At 36.2% G+C, this 20,028-nt stretch overlaps 1 protein-coding gene across 3 annotated transcripts in view; it reads left to right on the forward strand.

Annotated features, from left to right (window-relative positions):
* Positions 1-2,394: 2,394 nt before the first annotated feature.
* Positions 2,395-20,028, forward strand: part of LOC121374244 (copper-transporting ATPase 1-like) — a 39,636-nt gene continuing 22,002 nt past the window's right edge. The window contains exons 1-2 of one of the 3 annotated variants that reach the window (XM_041501259.1): positions 2,395-2,635; positions 16,968-17,093. In XM_041501259.1, coding sequence (XP_041357193.1) covers positions 16,989-17,093 — 105 coding nt within the window. In that variant the 5' untranslated portion in view covers positions 2,395-2,635; positions 16,968-16,988. Of the gene's footprint in view, positions 2,636-8,379; positions 8,461-12,258; positions 12,459-16,967; positions 17,094-20,028 lie in introns of those variants that run through there. The other 2 variants (XM_041501261.1, XM_041501258.1) reach the window with 2 other exon arrangements.

The raw sequence follows: 20,028 nt of genomic DNA on the forward strand, positions 1-20,028 counted from the left end.
AGAAAACAATTTTGCAGACCCACGAAGCATATGGAATAACACTAGTACCAGTACTACAATTATGACCTATACCAAACCTCAAATTCAGACATCTTGTAACGTAATTTAGTACAAATGATAACACGGTAGGTACTTGATAATGATAAAAATGTCACTGCATATCAATTGTGCGACAGCTTTTTGTAGCAGTACTGTTGATAGTCTTCGTGAACTGCAAAGGCTGCTATCCTGCCTCTCACGTGATCAATTCTGGCAATGATCCGCTTCCATCCGATCACTACTAGTGATCAGTGATGTTCCTTGATCTTATGTACGTTTTGAGATGCAATGAGTTTGCCTTCTTCAACTGGCTCTTCTTGAAAGGGCTGCCCTAAGTTTGCTGTTCTTGTAAGATTTTTTTTCAAATAACAAGTTTTTACAACCAGTAATCATAATAATAATAATAATAATTGGTACGACCATGACGTATGGCCTACCTATTTGAAAAGTGGTACGTCCCTGAGGGGTATGAGTTACCGACAGTCGTTTTCATTAAAATAAACCTCGGAGTGCTCGGTTTAAGCCTATTTTATGTTGTCGGTATCCGCGTAATCGACGATTTGTTATTAAGATTTAATAGGACATGACAAAAACTGTTGAAACCGAATGACGACTTCGGGGACCAATCAGGCCTATTAATAGTTTGCGAACGTAGGACTGGTTTTCTCCGTACTTACTATTTAAACATTTTAGCTATATATACTCTTCAAAAAAAGAAACGCAAAAGGGTACAAATGGGTTATAACTCCGATTTTATGTTTCCTACCGGTTCATGCTTTGTGAATATAAGGTCATTGCATGTCCCAAACACATTCCCACGGTTACATTCGATAAAACGCAGCTACTGTACAATAAAGTTCCAAAATGTGAATATTCGCAAAAACGCAGCCACGTGCAAACCATGTCACCACTGCACGTGCGTTGTCTGCACGTGCAACATGAACACCGACAGTATAAAAGTGCAGGGTGTTCGCTTGCCTGGCCTCTGTATCTGGCCGGCAGTTGACAATCCAGGACATGCCACGTCTCAGTGAACCGCAGAGAAACAATGCCATCGGCCGACTAGACGCAGGCGAATCCAGAACGGCCGTTGCCAGGGCATTCCATGTGTCCCCAAGCACCATCTCCAGACTGTGGGACCGTTACCAGCAACATGGATCAACACGTGACCTCCCTAGATCCGGTCGACCACGGGTCACTACCCCCGGGCAGGACCGCTACATCCGGGTACGCCACCTTCGGGAACGATTGACTACTGCCACCTCCACAGCCGCAGCAATACCAGGTTTGCGCAGGATATCCGACCAGACCGTACGGAACCGCCTACGTGAGGTAGGAATTCGTGCCAGACGTCCAGTTCGAGGTGTCATCTTAACACCACAACACCGTCGACTCCGACTGCAGTGGTGCCAGATTCATCGACAATGGCCTCAACTGCGATGGAGACAGGTGTGGTTCAGTGACGAGTCCCGATTTCTGCTCCGACGTCATGATGGAAGATGTCGCGTGTATAGGCGTCGTGGTGAACGTTATGCGGCAAACTGCGTGCAGGAAGTGGACAGATTCGGCGGGGGTAGTGTCATGGTGTGGGCAGCCATCTCACACACTGGCAGAACTGACCTGGTCCACGTGCAGGGCAACCTGAATGCACAGGGCTACATTGACCAGACGTCGTTCCAGTTATGGCCAATGCCAACGCAGTGTTCCAACATGACAACGCCAGGCCTCACACAGCACGTCTCACAACGGCTTTCCTACAGAACAACAACATTAATGTCCTTCCTTGGCCATCGATATCACCGGATTTGAACCCAATTGAGCATCTATGGGACGAGTTGAACCGACGCCTCCGACAGCGACAACCACAGCCCCAGACCCTGCCCGAGCTGGCAGCAGCCTTGCAGGCCGAGTGGGCCACCATCCCCCGGGACGTCATCCGTACTCTGGTTGCTTCAATGGGCAGGCGGTGCCAGGCAGTTGTCAACACACGCGGAGGCCACACCCGGTATTGACTCCAGATGACCTTGACCTTGGTGGTGTGTCCTATCACTTACTCACAATGGACTAGAGTGAATTGTGAACAATCCTGCAACATTTGGTAATTATCGGACTCACCATTCAATAATTAAATCAATTCTCCAAATGTTACGACAATGTGGTTTTGCGTTTCTTCTTTTGAAGAGTATATAAGGGAACCCCTGATTCGCACCCAGTGCTAATACATTAAAGTTTTGATATTCTCTGGATATGAACTGATCTTACGGTAAGATATGTGACATTTATTGTGTACGATGCTAAAACTATGGTGCCACAACGTCCTGTCATCTACCTTTAAAAACCCAAAAACGCCTCATAGAATAAGGAGGAAGTGACATCATATGGATGAAGATTAAAAAGTTCTACCTATATTTTTGCGTTCTTAAAAAAAAGAAGAAAAAAAGGGCAGATAGGCCTAATAGTGTTGGATATTAGAATACTTTCTTCAACGTTGATCAGTTCGCACAAACACGTTTTTAAAGTGGCATTTTCACATATTGAAAGATTGATTATGATGAAAATCGGGGGAAAAACTGACAGTGAAGAGCTCTATATTTCGGTAAATTTTGTTGCAAAATCATAAAATAAAAATGTTTGCAGCTGATGAAATGGTCCATAATCCCATTGTGCATTTATTTAATTATATAATGATGATAATAATAATGCTAATTATAAACTACCCCCCCCAATATTTTTTCTTCCCCCCCCCCCCCCCCCCCCCGAACGGGGATGGTGTTGATTAACTGATAGGGGCTACACCGACTTCTCTCTCACTAACAACTAACAACTATCTATCTCGGTCCAGGATAGACAGCCCAGATAGCTGAGGTGTGTGTGCCCAGGACAGCGTGCTTGAACATTGGATATAAGCATGGAAATAAGAAGTTGAAATGAATGAATCAAATGAAGTCTTTTTAATGAATAGAAATAATGAATTTGGTTTTTGCTTGTTGTGATGGGTGTTACTGTAGCCTAGGATGGTGCAACAACCACAAGGTGCATTTGTATTATTGTGTTATCAAACTGCAAGGGAATTTTATATGCCAGAGAACATTTTGTTCAGTATTGCATCACATTGAAAATCGCTATGCAAGTTTCAGAGATCGCTACATAATTTTAAAACATTAAATAGTAGTTGCTAGAAATATCGCTAATCAGGATTTTGAAAACAAACTGTTCCCTGTATGCACTTTTTGAATGGTGTAGGAAGCAGGGAAGTGGAGGGTTGTCCCCATTTCTGAAGATAATGCACTGGCCCCTATTTGAAGTTCAAACGAATACATTGTTACATCCACCTTAAAGGACAACACATACCACTCCATATACTAACAGTAAGGCATTGACAGGGATGGAGGATAAATTTCATTAGGTCTACTGAGAGGTATTTATCCTTTTTGTTTCCTCAAATTCGGGTAAGAGCTCTGTCAGTGAGCCTGCATTCAATGGGACATGCTCTAGTGGTATATACTTGTGACTTTGCTTGTTTATAGAAAACTAGTTTTTAAAGCTTGGCCTTACCGGTATCTTATCTCTCTAGTTTTAGGCTGGCCAGTTGACTGTCTGACAGCCTCATTGAAGCAACACAACAATCAGCCTGGTCATGACTGACCTGACCTGTTATTTAGTTTAGTCCGGGTGGTCTTCTGAAAAGAAAAATGGCTACAAAACATGCCACTCCATGTTAGCCATCATCTTCAGTCTGAATATTGACACCAGGCAGCTAGGCATCTAGTCATCTATACTCTGTTCATTACAAAAAATAAAAAAATAAAAAATGAAGTGTTTATTTGTCAATAATTCCAATTTGGCTTCACATAAACTTTAGAAAAACTGTTTTGGAAATAACAAGGATGTTATTTTTTATTTGTTAAAAAAGTTGATCAAGATAACAGTTACTCCTCTCAAAACCAGATCCTCTGTAAACCAGAATTCCCTCAAAACTGCACATTTTTCATTGCAATACAGAATATGATCTTTGTAAACCAGATACCCCTTTAACAAAAGACTAATCGAATATTAGTAGGCTCAATTAATAAAGGAAATATTTCAAACTGAAAGAGCTGACATCATCCATCACTATGGGTGGGTACTGCTTGTTTATTTATATATTGACCAATATTTTTCAAATTGCAAATTAGAAAAAAACATTTCTTAATTTTAAAAATAATTTTCCTTTTCTTAATAATTTATGTCAAGCTGAAATATAATTATTGTATAAAAAACACTTGAAAATTTTAATGGAATGAAGTACTCTTAAATTTTTTTAGTTTTTTTTAAATATTAACAGCTGGTAAGATACATGACATTGTGTAATTTTAATTTTATATATATATATATATATATATTTTTTTAATGTAGGCATACATGTAATCGTAAAATGAGCTCTGTAAAAAATGAAACCCTTAATAATTACTATCTTTGAGAAAATAATATATGGAATCTTTCTTCCCATGTAGCATTAATTTATGGAACAATTTATGAATGAATATCAACAATTCCACATCTATCAGTTCTTTCAAGAAAAAATAAAAAGCAAAAGATTTGGCAGTCCCTGCACATTTTTATGAGGGTGAAAGAAAGCTACAAATACTGCACTGCAGACTTAGATTAGGAATAAGTGATCTACAGAACAGAACAACAGAATTTTATTACACTCGGGCTGTTCCACAACGGCGTTAGAGGAACATACATAATAAATAGTATAAACGTGACAAGATGGTTTACAAGAGGATGAAATAATAACATATGATAATACATAATACATGCATTTACTTGTATATGATATTAATTGATAATAACTGTAACAGAAGTTGTTGTAGTAGTAGTAGTAATAATAATAATAATAATAATAATAATGGTGGTATCAGTAATGGTAGTCGTAGTAGTATAATAATAGTAGTAGTAGTAGCAGTAATAGTAATAGTAATGGTAGTACATGGTACAGTAATAATAATAATAATAATAAATTTTGTAATATAGCTAGGAAACAGTTTTGATTGTGACATGAGTTATTCAGTTACCAGGACGTTTAAAAACCTGGCAAATTACATTTATAAATTTCGCCAACTTCTTTAATACACTTATTTTCTTACTGTTCATTAATTCTTTGAATTTGTAGGTGCTTGGTCTAGTATAATAATAGGGATGTAAAAATCTTACTCGGGAATTATGAAAAAATATACATACAAATAAATAATGGAATTCATCACCAATGTCACTTTCATCACATAAAGTACACAATCTGTCTTCAAATAATATGTTATTCCATCTTCCAATTTCGACAGGTAAATAGTGATTTGACATTCTAAATTTTATAATTAATCTCCACAACCTTTTGGGAATTATATTTAAATATTTTTCAAAAATGAGTTCTTCTTTAAAAAGTTGATAGGTTTTGCCTCTTGATGACATTGATATGCTATTATTCCATATTTGTAAATATTGATCATTTTGCCTAATTTTAATTTGTTGTGAGAGCCAAGTTAACGATAAAAAGGTATGTGATATCCAAACATAGCTCATTCCTAAATGCTCCAAATTATTTTTAATACTAGTGAGCCAATTATAATTTATTCTATTTGTAACATGATCTGTCAACATAAATCTGTATAGAAGAAATGATAATTTTGATTGTTTCCCTGAAATAATGCGTGCCAAGTAATAATGCGTGCCCAGTAACAAACCATTCTTTTTTGAATATTTAATTCCACGGGCACTTTCCCCAATTCTCCATATAACATAAATAATGGGGTGGATTTTTTTGTTGGCAAGATGTGTCGGAAGAAATTTATTTGAACAAAATAGCATATATCGTTTTTTCCATATTCCCAAACTTCGCAACCGTATAACAAGATTGGGAGAACCATTGATTCAAACATTTTAAGTTTACACTCAATCGATAGATTATTGTCTTTAGATTTCGCCAATACAAAATACATAGCTTTAGTTGCTTGATGTTTTAATTGAGCCTTGATCGTTTTAAAATTATTTAATTTGCTAAAAGTGACCCCAAGGTATTTAAATTCCTTAACATTTTCAAGAACATATTTTCCAAGTTTGAAAGTACATTTATAATCTCTGAGTTTTTGAGATATTTATCTTTAGTTTCCATTTATTACAGAACTGATCGAATACGTTTAATGTGTGTTGTAAATCAGCGGCATTGGTAGCTAGTATAGCAGTATCATCTGTATAAAGTAAGCAAAGTAAGTGAATGCCGATGTCGAGCAGGTTTTGTTGGTTTTCATCAATGGGGGTAACTCCTTCACATCCAAAATTAATTAAATATTTTTCTAGGTCATTTAGATACAAGGAAAATAGGACTGGGGATAAATTTTCACCCTGACGGACGCCGTTGCTGCATGGGAATAATGAAGATTTCTGATTGTTTGCATATATTAATGATTTTATGCCTTTATACATTTGGTAGATAGTCACGGCCACAAATTTACATGCTTTACTGGAGTAAATCCACCGTGTACCTGTGGTCATCACGTTGAAGACTCGTAACATTTCCTGTTATTTTGCCCTCTATACAGTAGAGAGCGCCAGACCTACTTATCCAGGTTAAATCATTTAAATTTAAATATCGACACATTAATATATGGCGATCCCAACTTAACACTACAAGAAAATAGTCTCATCTTCAAACCAATTCACAATTTCATTGCTGAAAACAAATTTTTTAACTGATAAAACCGTCCACCTTCTTTATTCTTCTTGTTTCTCTGTTCTAATCTACATACAAATATTTATATTTTGACAGGTTTAAAATACAATATTTTAACTTTTTTCACCACTAAATTATATTTTTACTCAAAATGTCCTTGTTGCATGATCAGTTAATATTTCATTTGTATAATGTAGGGAAAGGTCTTTATATAGGCTATGCCTGTTGATCAATCCCATCTGTTAAAATATAAACAGAAATAAATATTGTTTAAACCAACATAATAACATGTTTTTATTTTATTTTTATATGTATGTCATTAATCTCAATAGTACTTATAAAGAAGTGAGTCAGAACCGTATCCTGGACATTACCAAATTCTTTTGGAATGATAAATACTATCTTTGAGAACATAACATGTTTTCCTTTTATTTTTATATGTATATTGATCATTAATCTCAATAGTACTTGTAAAGAAATGAATCTAAACCTTATCCTGGACATTACCAAATTCTTTTGGGATGATAATAATAATAATAAAAACATTAATAATAATAGTACAGTAAATAGGTACTGCCAGAAACTGACGAATACAAACTTTTTAGTCCTGATGAATAATAATCATAATAATGGTATTTGTAAAGTTGTACATTATTTTATTACAAGACTATCAGAAAATATTAAACGATAGTACACATAAAGTAATTACTGAGTGATTCATCATAACATACATGTATGTATGTTACAGCATTGTTACTTTAAGTTGCATCAGGGAGTGAATTATACCTCAAAATGTTAGGATAATTTTTAGGTTAACCATAATATACATATACTTATGTTCAAGGCCATAGAGCTATTCATTTGTCATAAATCTCTAGGTTTGATTTATGGCTACCTCCACTCAAACATTGAGATATGTTTTTATTTATTTTGCTTAGTCACGCAAGTCTTTTGTAATGCAACATACCCACTCTGAAAATAAAACTCAGGTATTTGAACTAGTTAACAAAGATCATTGCTATGACCCAGTTTGGGAAATTTCATGTCACAGTTGAGTGAATATGATGTGTGTGTTTTATGGTCACTTGGATCGGCTTACTCCGTTGTAAATCAGTATTAATTTCTCTACAAAGCTGTATGTAGTGTTACACAGACTCTTTTTTCTGCTAATACATTTGAGAAACTGCCCACTGTTCACCTTTATGAATTGTATTAATCATCCTGGAAACTGTATTGATAAACAGATGCAATCTAGTGTAGTATTGTGTGCAGGTCAATACCAGATTAAAAAAGTAAAAAAAAAAAGAAGTTAAAAAACCCAAACAAACCCAGCTAGTATAAGATAACAGATAGGACATTGTAATATATCTCAAAATATGCTTACACATGCACATGTCAAATAGTGTATCACATGTCACCGTGTATCAAGGACACATGAACGACTGCACGTTATATGTAAGAAAATAAGGTACTCCACAATATTTATTCTAAGTCTAAAACTAACACTATCTCTAACCCTAATGTTTAATGAACAAATAAGAAAGACCCAGTATTTCTGCTGCAGTGAAATACACTGCAACCGGATAATTTTATATCTGGAACGTATGATGGCTCACACATACCGGTACACGTTCTCAAGGTGTGATCTGACAAATTGCAATACATGATTAATGATTATCACAGTTACTGTCTGAGTGTGTCCGTGTTCAGTACTGGTAAGTAGAACATTATGCGTGTCTCTAAACATTTTGTAAAGTGTCCAAATAGTAATACTGGCATATTGTTGAGGGTTACCTCCTCACCCTAATACTGGATACTTGTTGAAGGTTACCCCTCCCCCCCCCCTCCAATACTGTATAATTGTTGAGGGTTACCCCCTCCCCCCAATACTGGATAATTGTTGAGGATTACCCCCTCCCCCCAATATTGGATAATTGTTGAGGATTACCCCCTCCCCCAATACTGGATAATCGTTGAGGATTACCCCCTCCCCCCAATACTGGATAATCATTGAGGATTACCCCCTCCCCCCAATACTGAATAATTGTTGAGGGTTACACCCTCCCCCCAATACTGTATAATTGTTGAGGGTTACACCCTCCCCCCAATACTGGATATTGTCTGAGTGTGTCCATGTTCAGTACTGGTAAGTAGAACATTGTGTGTGTGTCTAAACATTTTGTAAAGTGTCCAAATAGTAATACTGGCATATTGTTGAGGGTTACCTCCTCACCCTAATACTGGATACTTGTTGAGGGTTACCCCATCCCCCCCCCCCCCCAATACTGTATAATTGTTGAGGGTTACCCCCTCCCCCAATACTGGATAATTATTGAGGATTACCTCCTCTCCAAATACTAGATAATTGTTGAGGGTTACCCCTCCCCTCAATACCTGATAATTGTTGAGGGTTACCCCCCCCCAATACTGTATAATTGTTGAGGGTTACCCCCTCCCCCCCAATACTGGATAATTATTGAGGATTACCCCCTCTCCAAATACTAGATAATTGTTGAGGGTTACCCCTCCCCTCAATACCTGATAATTGTTGAGGGTTACCCCATCACCCCCAATACTGTATAATTGTTGAGGGTTACCCCCTCCCCCCAATACTGGATAATTATTGAGTATTACCCCCTCTCCAAATACTGGATAATTGTTGAGGGTTACCCCTCCCCTCAATACCTAATAATTGTTGAGGGTTACCCCCTCCCCTCAATACTGGATAATTATTGAGGATTACCCCCTCTCCAAATACTGGATAATTGTTGAGGGTTACCCCCTCCCCCCAATACTGGATAATTATTGAGGATTACCCCCTCTCCAAATACTGGATAATTGTTGAGGGTTACCCCTCCCCTCAATACCTGATAATCGTTGAGTGTTACCCCCTCCCCTCAATACTGGATAATTACTGAGGATTACCCCCTCTCCAAATACTGAATAATTGTTGAGGGTTACCCCTCCCCTCAATACCTGATAATTGTTGAGGGTTACCCCTCCCCTCAATACCTGATAATTGTTGAGGGTTACCCCTCCCCTCAATACCTGATAATTGTTGAGGGTTACCCCTCCCCTCAATACCTGATAATTGTTGAGGGTTACCCCCTCCCCTCAATACCTGATAATTGTTGAGGGTTACCCCCTTCCACCACCTTTGTTTTTAAATTAATTAGAATCTTTTGTTCACACTAACTTGACAACAGATTTTTGGTAAGCATTTGAATTTTGTTTATCAATATTGTTTCTTGGATAGATGATACGAACATTGGACAAAATACCCAGTACATACAATTATAAGAGTTAAGTTAAACAATAACAAAGTTAGTACTGTCACTTTAGCTTTTACTGAACATTTATTTCATTTCAACTTATATCCGTGCTTATATCCAATAAAGGTTCAAACACTCTGTCCTGGGCACACACCTCAGCTATATGGGCTGTCTGTCCAGGACAGTGGATTAGTGGTTAGTTGGTTAGTGGTTTGTGAGCGAGAAGAGGGTGTAGTGGCCTTACACCTACCCACTGAGCCCTTAAGATGCCCTTAAGAACTCGCTCTGGGTTGGAGCCAGTACCGGGTTGCGAACCCTGTACCTATCAGCCTGTAGTCCGATGGCTTAACTACTGCGCCACCAATTAGGCAGGTTTTACTGAACAAAACGTGAATCCACCTTAACATACATATGGTTCTGCATTGATGCACCTGTGTTATTTGTTACCTGTATACCGGTATATAAAAGTGGACCATGCAGAGTATGTGAATGGATCCATTACCAGGACAAATAGATCAATGAAAAAGACACATATAGTAACAGTTTTAAGGAGTGTTTTTGTATAGCTAAGGTTTAAACTGGTGGATGTTGAAAAGGGATGGTAATATTTGTTTGATATTGGACACCACAGCACATTTTTAAACTATGACTATTTGCTATTTAGTTGGTGGTTCATTTGACATTTGGACTAAATAATGAGAAAAGAAACTGACTGTTATAATAATATAGTAGTAAGATATCTTTTATTTGCACATTCCCCATAGACAGTACAGCACATACCACAGCCTTTGATGTATCAGTTGTGTGGTGAGTGCTCTACCATTGAGCTTCATCCAGCCATTTAATCTTTAGTGTTAAAGATACAGGAGTTAAACATTTTATGAACATTTACGTGGCAAACACGATATAGTAAGATATCTTTTATTTGCACATTCCCCATAGACAGTACAGCACATACCACAGCCTTTGATGTATCAGTTGTGTGGTGAGTGCTCTACCATTGAGCTTCATCCAGCCATTTAATCTTTAGTGTTAAAGATACAGGAGTTAAACATTTTATGAACATTTACGTGGCAAACGTGTTTAATTTCATTCATGTGTTAAAATAATTCTTGCTGACATAACTGCTAATTAATGTGACCCGAGGCTGACGGATATACTAGTCAAAGGTTGTCAATATGTTCTAATATATTATTTTTTTTACACACATTTAAAATAATTTCTTTGAATGTTTGGTGCAGGTGTGTGAACAAAACATATCACTGTGAATGTAATTAACATGATTACATAAATCAGTAACTGAACTAATTTTAATACTTGATTTCTTGTCCAAATCAGCTCTCCATGGCTGCTATTTTCTGCCATGGTATGTGATGCCCTGTCTGAGGAAGAGTACTTATGAAATATCCTTTGCTGCTACTCTGAGTCAGATTAGTCGATGTGGTGCCAGCAGGTTTCTTCTTTAATATTATAGACCAAAATTAAGTCATAGATTAAGAAACCAGAATCACTGTTGCAAATGTCTACTAATTTATAAGGGTTGGGATGTAGTTCAATGGTAAATCACTTGTCTGATGCACAGTCAGTTTAGAATTGATCCCGGTCAGTGGGCCCATTGGGATATTTCTCGTCCTAGTCCATGACTGGTATATCAAAGGCCATGGTATGTGCTATCCTGTCTGTGGGATGGTGCATATAAAAGATCCCTTGCTACTAATGGACAAATGTAGCAAATGTTTGACATCCAATAGCCGATGATTAATAAATCAATGTGGTCTAGTGGTGTCGTGAAAGAAAACAACTAATTTATAAAAGATTACATAATGAAGTCCCTTAACTAAAATATTTCCTTTTCCACCCATTGATATGTAGATGAAAAGTGTACATGTATAGATAACAATTTATTTTTCACCTTTAGGGGTGAATGTAGAAAAACAACAACAAAAAAAAAAAACATAATTTTTTTTTTTTGGCACATTCAGCAAACTAACCTTTTTTTTAGGCATTAAATTACTAGAATTTGTTGTTGTTATTTTGGACATGTGACATTGATTGTATATGGTTTCATATGACATATTTCAGTTCTCTGCACACGACCTACAAAAGCTGGTCATGTGCCGACAAATAAAAGAAACTGAAAAAACCAGATTGGCAACAAATGCTGGCAGTGTGCCCTCCTGGTAATTTAATGGGGTTTAATGCTCTGGGCCGAAAGTAGGTCATGTGAATCCAGATACCCGTAAACAATCTGGGTGTTTTGTGTATTAATTGCTGGGTCATCCTGACTGTCACGGATGTTGCATCATATTGTGGGATGTTCTGGAAGGATTTTTTAAAATATAAACAAATGTGAAGATGTGAAATTCATTTGACCTGGTGTCACCAAATGTTATGACCTGTTTTGAAGAACTGCCAGTACGTCACAGCTGTTCGAATACTATGTATGTTGGGTTTCATATCTGTTACTGGTATATTCAAATCATTTTAATACATGTACATGTATGTTGTAGAATATGAACTGTGGTACATCATGTATAAATACACCAGCAAGATTGTATGGTAGTTGAGTCAGGATGGAGTGATTGAGATTGCAGTGTTTTTATATTTTGTGTTTATTTTTTTTGGTTTGTTCATTTTATGTTAAAGAGTTGGCCCTGAGTCAGCTTCCATTGCTAAGATGTTTTCAACTCAACAAATGTTTTTAACAACTAAACTTATATATTAAATACATGTTCTTACTAAGAATATCAATCTGGTTTTTTTTTAAATATTGTAACTCAAATTGCTGGGTGGTTTTTTTAAATATATTTTTTATACAAAATGTATCAGAGGAAAATCTGATTTGGGCTTCTACAAACATTAGGATGACCAGAAATACAGTGAATATATAGACAAATATTCTGAACAAGAAAGTGTAAATTTCATATGTAATGTATGTTAAAAATTCTCTGTTGGTTCGATACATGTTAAATTTGTGGAAAACTTAGGATAGTCCATTTAAATGTGTGTATACAGACCATTGTCAAACACCTCTGTTCATCAGTCACCTCGGGAGTGATCATTAAGTGGGTGCTATCTTGATATGTCCCGACATGTTGTTTAACAAATACTCCTTTCCATTGTTTAACAAATACTCCTTTCCATTGTTTAACAAATACTCCTTTTCATTGTTTAACAAATACTCCTTTCCATTGTTTAATAAGTACTCCTTTCCATTCTTTAACAAATACTTCTTTCCATTCTTTAACAAATACTCCTTTCCATTGTTTAACATGTTAAAGGAAAGATGTGGAGAGTTGGATATGGTTTTTCAATACAGTAGGTTTCACTTGCCAAGGTGTTCAGTATCTTTGAAATATTAAAATATTTTATTAATTTTTATTTTATTTTATTTTATTTATTATTATTTCATTTTTTTGCAACTTATTATTCTGTCTGCCATATTTTGTAAAAGTAGTTAATTTAAAAATGTAGGGAGAGCTAGACCTTAATACAGGCCTTCCCTGTTGGTCAGTTTCCAGCATAAAAACATTAATAAATACTATTTTTAAAAACATATCTTTGTAAGTATAGGAGGCTTTTTGAGAAAGTATAGGTTGTTGGAAAGTTGGCTGTGCGGGTGAACTTGTATCCACTGTATTGTGTGACATGACATATAGTTTGCTTGACTTTGGATGGTCAGATAATGAAACCAGTTGGTTGTGGTTGTGGCAGTTCCTCGGGTTGTCGATTGTTTGTTTGCTACATCTAAAGACTGGCAATGTCCGTGACAGACTGCCCAGCTCACCGACGCCCACTCCAGATCGTTTGACTAAGAGTTTTCTCTGATCCTGCAGTCTAGACAAGGTTTTTTTAATGTGCACGTGTATGCAGGTAGCAGAGAGTGTTGTTTGTAGGAAATGAACTATAAGGCCAAGGAAGACACAAAAAAAAAATTGTCATGCAATGTTGAGTGGCGGGATGTAGCTAATTGTTAAAGCACTTGCCTGATACGCGGTCGGTCTGGGATTAATCCCTGTTGGTGGACCATTGGGCTGTTTTTCATTCCAACCAGTGCACCACGACTGATATATCAAAGGCTTGTATGTGCTGTCCTGTCTGTGGGATGGTGCATATAAAAGATCCCTTGCTACTGATGGAAAAATGTAGCGGGTTTCTTCTCTAAGACTACATGTCAAAATTACCAAATGTTTGACATCCAATAGCCGATGATTAATAAATCATTTGCTCTAGTGGTGTCGTTAAACAAAACTAACTTTTTGTTATGTTGAATATTTTAAATCTTTTAAGTTTCTTATTTTGTTCAGTATACTTGTTATCTGATGCAGTCACACACATATATTTAAACCAAGCAAAAGGCTATAACACAAGTTATCTAATTTATCAGTATAATCATAACCTTATTGCATGTAAGTGTGTCGAAGGTGGGTGTATATTGAATACTTGTAACACCAGGAAGTGTTCATTACATTTCTGTTGGATAAATATCTGGTAACTTTCTTTAAATTGTTTAAAGCTTTTCAAAATATATAACAGCTTTAAAATTAAGCTGAAGTCTATATTAAAAAAAACAAAAACATTTTTTTTTCCATCTGTCATGTGACTGTCATACATCAGAACATTTGTTATGTCGTTTGTTATTTTTGTCGCCTTTCATTTACTTAGGGCTTTATGCCCACAGCTAGAAATAGGTCACTTAAGTGCCTAGTCTGTTCTCAAGACACCAAGAAAAACAGGATATGTACATTTGTCCAGCATCACTGTCAAACTGGATTACTTTCTGGTGTGTACTGCTCTGTTTTCGAGTGATATATGTGCTGTAATTACAATCTGAAAATAGGAAAGTATTCATCTGATTATGCTTCCTAAAGTAATTTAAGTTATAAGGAATGATTGTCCAGTCGTAGTTATACAAATACACTGAATACTGTTTTGTGGGTTTATTTGTTAAATACTGTGATCCTGTTTAGTTGTAAATTAAATATATTTACAGATCTATCTAAATTATAGGAATATATTTGACATTTGGTAGACATGGGAATTATTACATAAACTTAAATCACCTTTATGATTATGTCTGCAGGTTTGTTTGTTTGTTTTTCACTCTACAGAACTAAAGGCTATGTTGTTAAGTATAAACAGCCAAATAAGTATAATTTATTACTTAAGAAATGTTTTAAACAAAAAATACAATAAACAATATCTAACATTTATAAATATATTAGCACTATCTAATATTTACAGATATATTTACAATATCTAATACTTCAACATTTACAAATATTCTAACATTTAATTATGGTACAAATATATTTACAATATCTAATATATACAAATACATCTATAAATATATTTGGCAGAAATAATTCTTATATGTTTGACCTAGGATATGGTGACATTGATTGCATGTAATCTCAATATTAAACCTTTCTAAAAATACATTTGTAGGCCTACATATTAAATCCATTTTTGATTAGTTGGATTGAAAGCATACATATATGCTTTTTTAATTTTATTATCACTCATTTTGGAAAGCTTCCAGAGATTTAGGGTATAGATAAATACAGTAAATATATTTACATAAACTGTATCCGTGTTTCTTGTTACAGGTATAGTCAATTCATAGTACATTTGTATAATTTTTCATTTTCATTTTCATTTATTTTCATACTAACATTCATATACAGTTGAGGTTTAAGTATGTTCTCCTGGCAGGGATGAAGAAAGGAAGGCAGGATTTATTTAACAACATACTCGACACATTTTAATTACGGTTATATGGTGTCGGACATGTAGTTAAGGACCACATAGATAATGAGAGAGGAAACCTGCTGCCACTATACAATAGGCTACACTATCCAATTTATTACTTAAGAAATGTTTTAAACAAAAAATACAATGAACAGTGTCTAACATTTATAAATATATTAGCACTATCTAATATTTACAGATATATTTACAATATCTAATACTTCAATTTACAAATATTCTAACATTTAATTGTACAAATATATTTACAATATCTAATATATACAAATACATTTATAAATATATTTGGCAGAAATAATTTTTAGTGGCAAGGAATATTTTATTTTCACCATCCTACAGACAGTATAGTACATACCACGGCTGTTATTATACCAGTTGTGGAGCACATGCTGGAATGAGAAATAGCCCTCTGGAATTGTGGATGTTAGTGTCACCCGGAAACAGTGTTCTTGGTCTTTGATGAGAAGCTCACAATCCCAATGTGTATGCATTGCCATGCATGACATTAAAGTGTCAAAATGTTCTAGACTTGAGTCTAGACTTTAAAAGCTTTATAAACATGAGGTGAGATATTTGGTTTGTCAGTGCACAGTGCTCAGTGATTAACAGAGTTCACACAAGTTTAGGCTTTTCACAGGCATCGGGATGTAGCCCTGTGGTAAAGTACTCGCCTGATGCTCAGTCGGTCTAGGATCGATCCCCGTCGGTGAGCCCATTGTGCTATTTCTCATTCCAGCTAGTATTCCACAACTGGTGTAACAAATGCCATGGTATGTACTGTCCTGTTTATGGGTGTGTGTGATGCTAACTGAAAGGAGTAGCCCAGTGAGTCGCAGCAGCAGGTTTCCTCTTATATTATCTTTGTGATCCCCAAGTAACCATATATCAGATGCCATATAACCATAATTGAAATGTGTTGAATGTATTGTTAAATAAAACATTTCTGTTTCTGGTTTTGACAGAGGTTAATAGTTGGAAAAAAGTTGGTGTCATGTTGTTTGTTTCACTCACTCTGGGTTGCTGATTCTGGGATTTGAACCCAGGACCTACTAGCCTTGGAGCCGATGGCTTAACCACCACACCATCATATTTACAATATGTAATAATAACCACCAGGATGATGACAATCTTGTTGACAATATTTCCTTTGTGTTTAATTTTATGTTTTGTTTATTTTGTAGTGAACTCTAACTGTTGAAAACATGGATCAAAGCACAGTGCTAGAGGTGGGCGGTATGAAATGCCAGTCTTGTGTGAAGAAGATTGAGACTGCGTTAGCTAACGAGACTGGAGTCATTAGCATAAAGGTATGTGATAACCGAACAGGTAGTTGGGGATGGGGGGGGGGGGGGGGGGGGGGGGGGTGTCCTAACTCTAACCAGTTACATGGGGATGGTGGGTGGGTCTAATGTGTAGATATGTTGGCCAATACGGTTTCCATGCAAATATTATTAGTCCTCTATGGGTCTGTCCGTCTGTCTGTCCATCTGTCCCACACAGATTTCCAGACTTTTTCACAATGCCTAAAGATAGTAAACTGAAATTTCGTGTATAGTTTTATCAAGTAGAGTTATAAACTTTCTTGAGGATTTATCCATTTTGACTGAGTTATGGTCCTAGAACATGGATTATAAGAAAATTGCTTCAGGAACTCTGTTCAGGTGCAGGGAACATGTTCCTAAAAGTTTCAAATCCCACTCTGCCTCATCTGATGGTGTAATGAGAACAGGTTCTCAACCGTTGGTGAATGCAGTTTCGAATACATGGTTAAAATGCTTGTTGTTGATTTTAATTGGATTGGATTGAATAACATATTAACGTGCCTATATCCAATTTAGGTTCAAGCACGTCTCTCCTGGGCACAATCTCTGACTTTGGCAGTGACTGGGTCTGGGACAGAAGGGGTTGGTGGGGGTTATAGTTGAAAATGGGTAGAATTTTGAAAATAGCAATTAGTGAAAAAGTTAATAGAATTAAAAAAATAAAATAAAAAGTTTATATAATTTGGAGCATTTTAGAAGGACAGTCCAAAAATAAATAAGAGAAAGAAGAGAGGATCGGACTATTTAATAATGTTTAAAAAAAGAAAGTAATTTCGACCTAAAATTTTTAACGAAGATCTAACAGTTTAAAGTCTGATCTATATGTCTACGTGAATGGCCTCATTAAGTCCGTTACGGTGCACAGCTTGTAGGGACGAGGTGGTTTGCATCCCGTCAAGAAAACCCCTAGAGTGACAGTCAGATGTGGAAGGTGTAGTGCTGAGAGAGTATCAGACTAGGGTATAGTCCAGATGTCATGGTTGGTATAGTGGTGCTTACGGACCTGGCTCCGGAAGATACAAGATGGTATCAATATAAATAAAGTAAAGTCTAGAAAAGAGTAGTAAGGGCTGCCCCCGCTTCCTATTTCTTCTTAGAGTGTGGTGGTCAATCTTCCAGTGCTGCTTAGACAGGCTCGGACATGTAGAAACTAAACATGAACAACCGTGGTGTTCTGCAGAATGGCTGTCATACAAGTCACGGAAAAACAAGTCAGCTGGAAAAATGACGTGGAGGCAAGGAATCTCGCTAAAAAAAGAATCCAACCTAGTGGTGCAGGCTGTTGAAATGAGAATCGTCTCAGTGTTCAAACAGTCCCGATGGCTGCATACATTTTAATTAAGCTCCCTTCTTCAGCCCCGACGCCATATAACCGTAAATAAAATGTGTTGAGTTGCGTTGTTAAATAAAACATTTCCTTTCTTCTTCCCTTCTTCAGCCCACCCTTTCTTTCACTATTCCTGACACATGTTCTAATCTGTGTCATTTATTTCTGTGTTTGTGAAGCATGTCTAAGTACATTGTAAGTAGGTAAGGTTATTATATTGTCACATTGTTACAAGTTAATATTGTATTTACAGTTGAACCTGTCTATGGCGGCCACTCAAAGCACCAGGCAAAGGTGGTTGGCAAAGACAGGAGTCCAGATTTTTAGTTTAAAATCTAATCTAACAGATACTTATCCTATCTGAATGACACTTTCTAAAAAGGAGTATGCACTACACTGGTCTACTACTTGGCAAAAACTAAGCACTTACATACATGTATGTGACGTTTGTTGACTTTTGATCCCTCAGTAGTTAGAAGATAAAGGATTGTAGATTATCAAAGCTAACCTTGATGAGAACAATTCAAAGTACAAAGAACAACATCGAATTATTTATTTACGAACCAAGCAGGGGAAGATCCAGGAAATATTTTGTGGAGGGGACTAAGTGAAAACGAGCACATGGACTTGAATATTTTTAGGGGGGGGGGGGGGGGGGGGGTGTGCCCTAGTCTCCCTTTGATTTGCCTCTGCCAAACATAAAATACCACAGAAATGGCCTACATCAGACTAAATGATACTTAAAAAAGTGTACATGATGATTGACATGACAGATGAAAAAGCTGGTTTGATCAGAATTTGTTGCCATAATTGTTGTGGCCATCTTTCTGATGCTATTTTGTGGCTAAATCAGAAAGTTCATTGTTGCCTTTAAGATTGAAAACAGCAGTGTCCGCTGGCTGGGTTGTGAAGGTGTTTGTCATACTGAGTTAACATACATAGTGAAATGTATTGGGCAGGGCTCACACTGGAACAAACTTTGTTTTAGCAATTGTCAGATATGTAGAGTCCTTGAAAATTATTAAAATAATTAATTTAAAGCAAAATGTTTTAGCCAAAGACTAAATGTTGTAGCCATTTTGTATAAAAATTAACAATTGGCTGATTTGGCAATGGACAGGGTGAGCTCTGGTTGGGGGGACCTCAAAGTGGTTGTCATACATTAAGGCAGGTTTGATTGCATATATAAGTATGAATAAATACTGCATTGATTTTAGCACAAACAATATTACAGACAAAACATTTTGGCATTGAAAGTGTAATTATACAGGTCAGTGGACTTTATTGTCCTTTGTAATTAGCTGACTAATATGAATGGTGTTATTTCTTGTCATTCACTATTAAAAAGAAGGCATTGTCTTCTTACAACCTTGAACACTGTTTGTCTATTGTAAATAGGCTGCAGCTTTTGTTAAGTGACAATATCTTGAAATCGAGTTTCGTGAGAATAATGTTAATTTTCTTTTGACATGTACGAATGCTACATATATTAGTGTATGTGTGGTATTCGCTTCATTCATTTGCAAAAAGTGGAGATACACGGATGTCGACTGATTTTGAACAAATTGGATAAAAAGTGTTTTATTGAAGTAC

This window comes from Gigantopelta aegis, chromosome 6 (assembly GCF_016097555.1).
Source record: "Gigantopelta aegis isolate Gae_Host chromosome 6, Gae_host_genome, whole genome shotgun sequence".
Classification (NCBI taxonomy): Eukaryota; Metazoa; Mollusca; class Gastropoda; order Neomphalida; family Peltospiridae; genus Gigantopelta; species Gigantopelta aegis.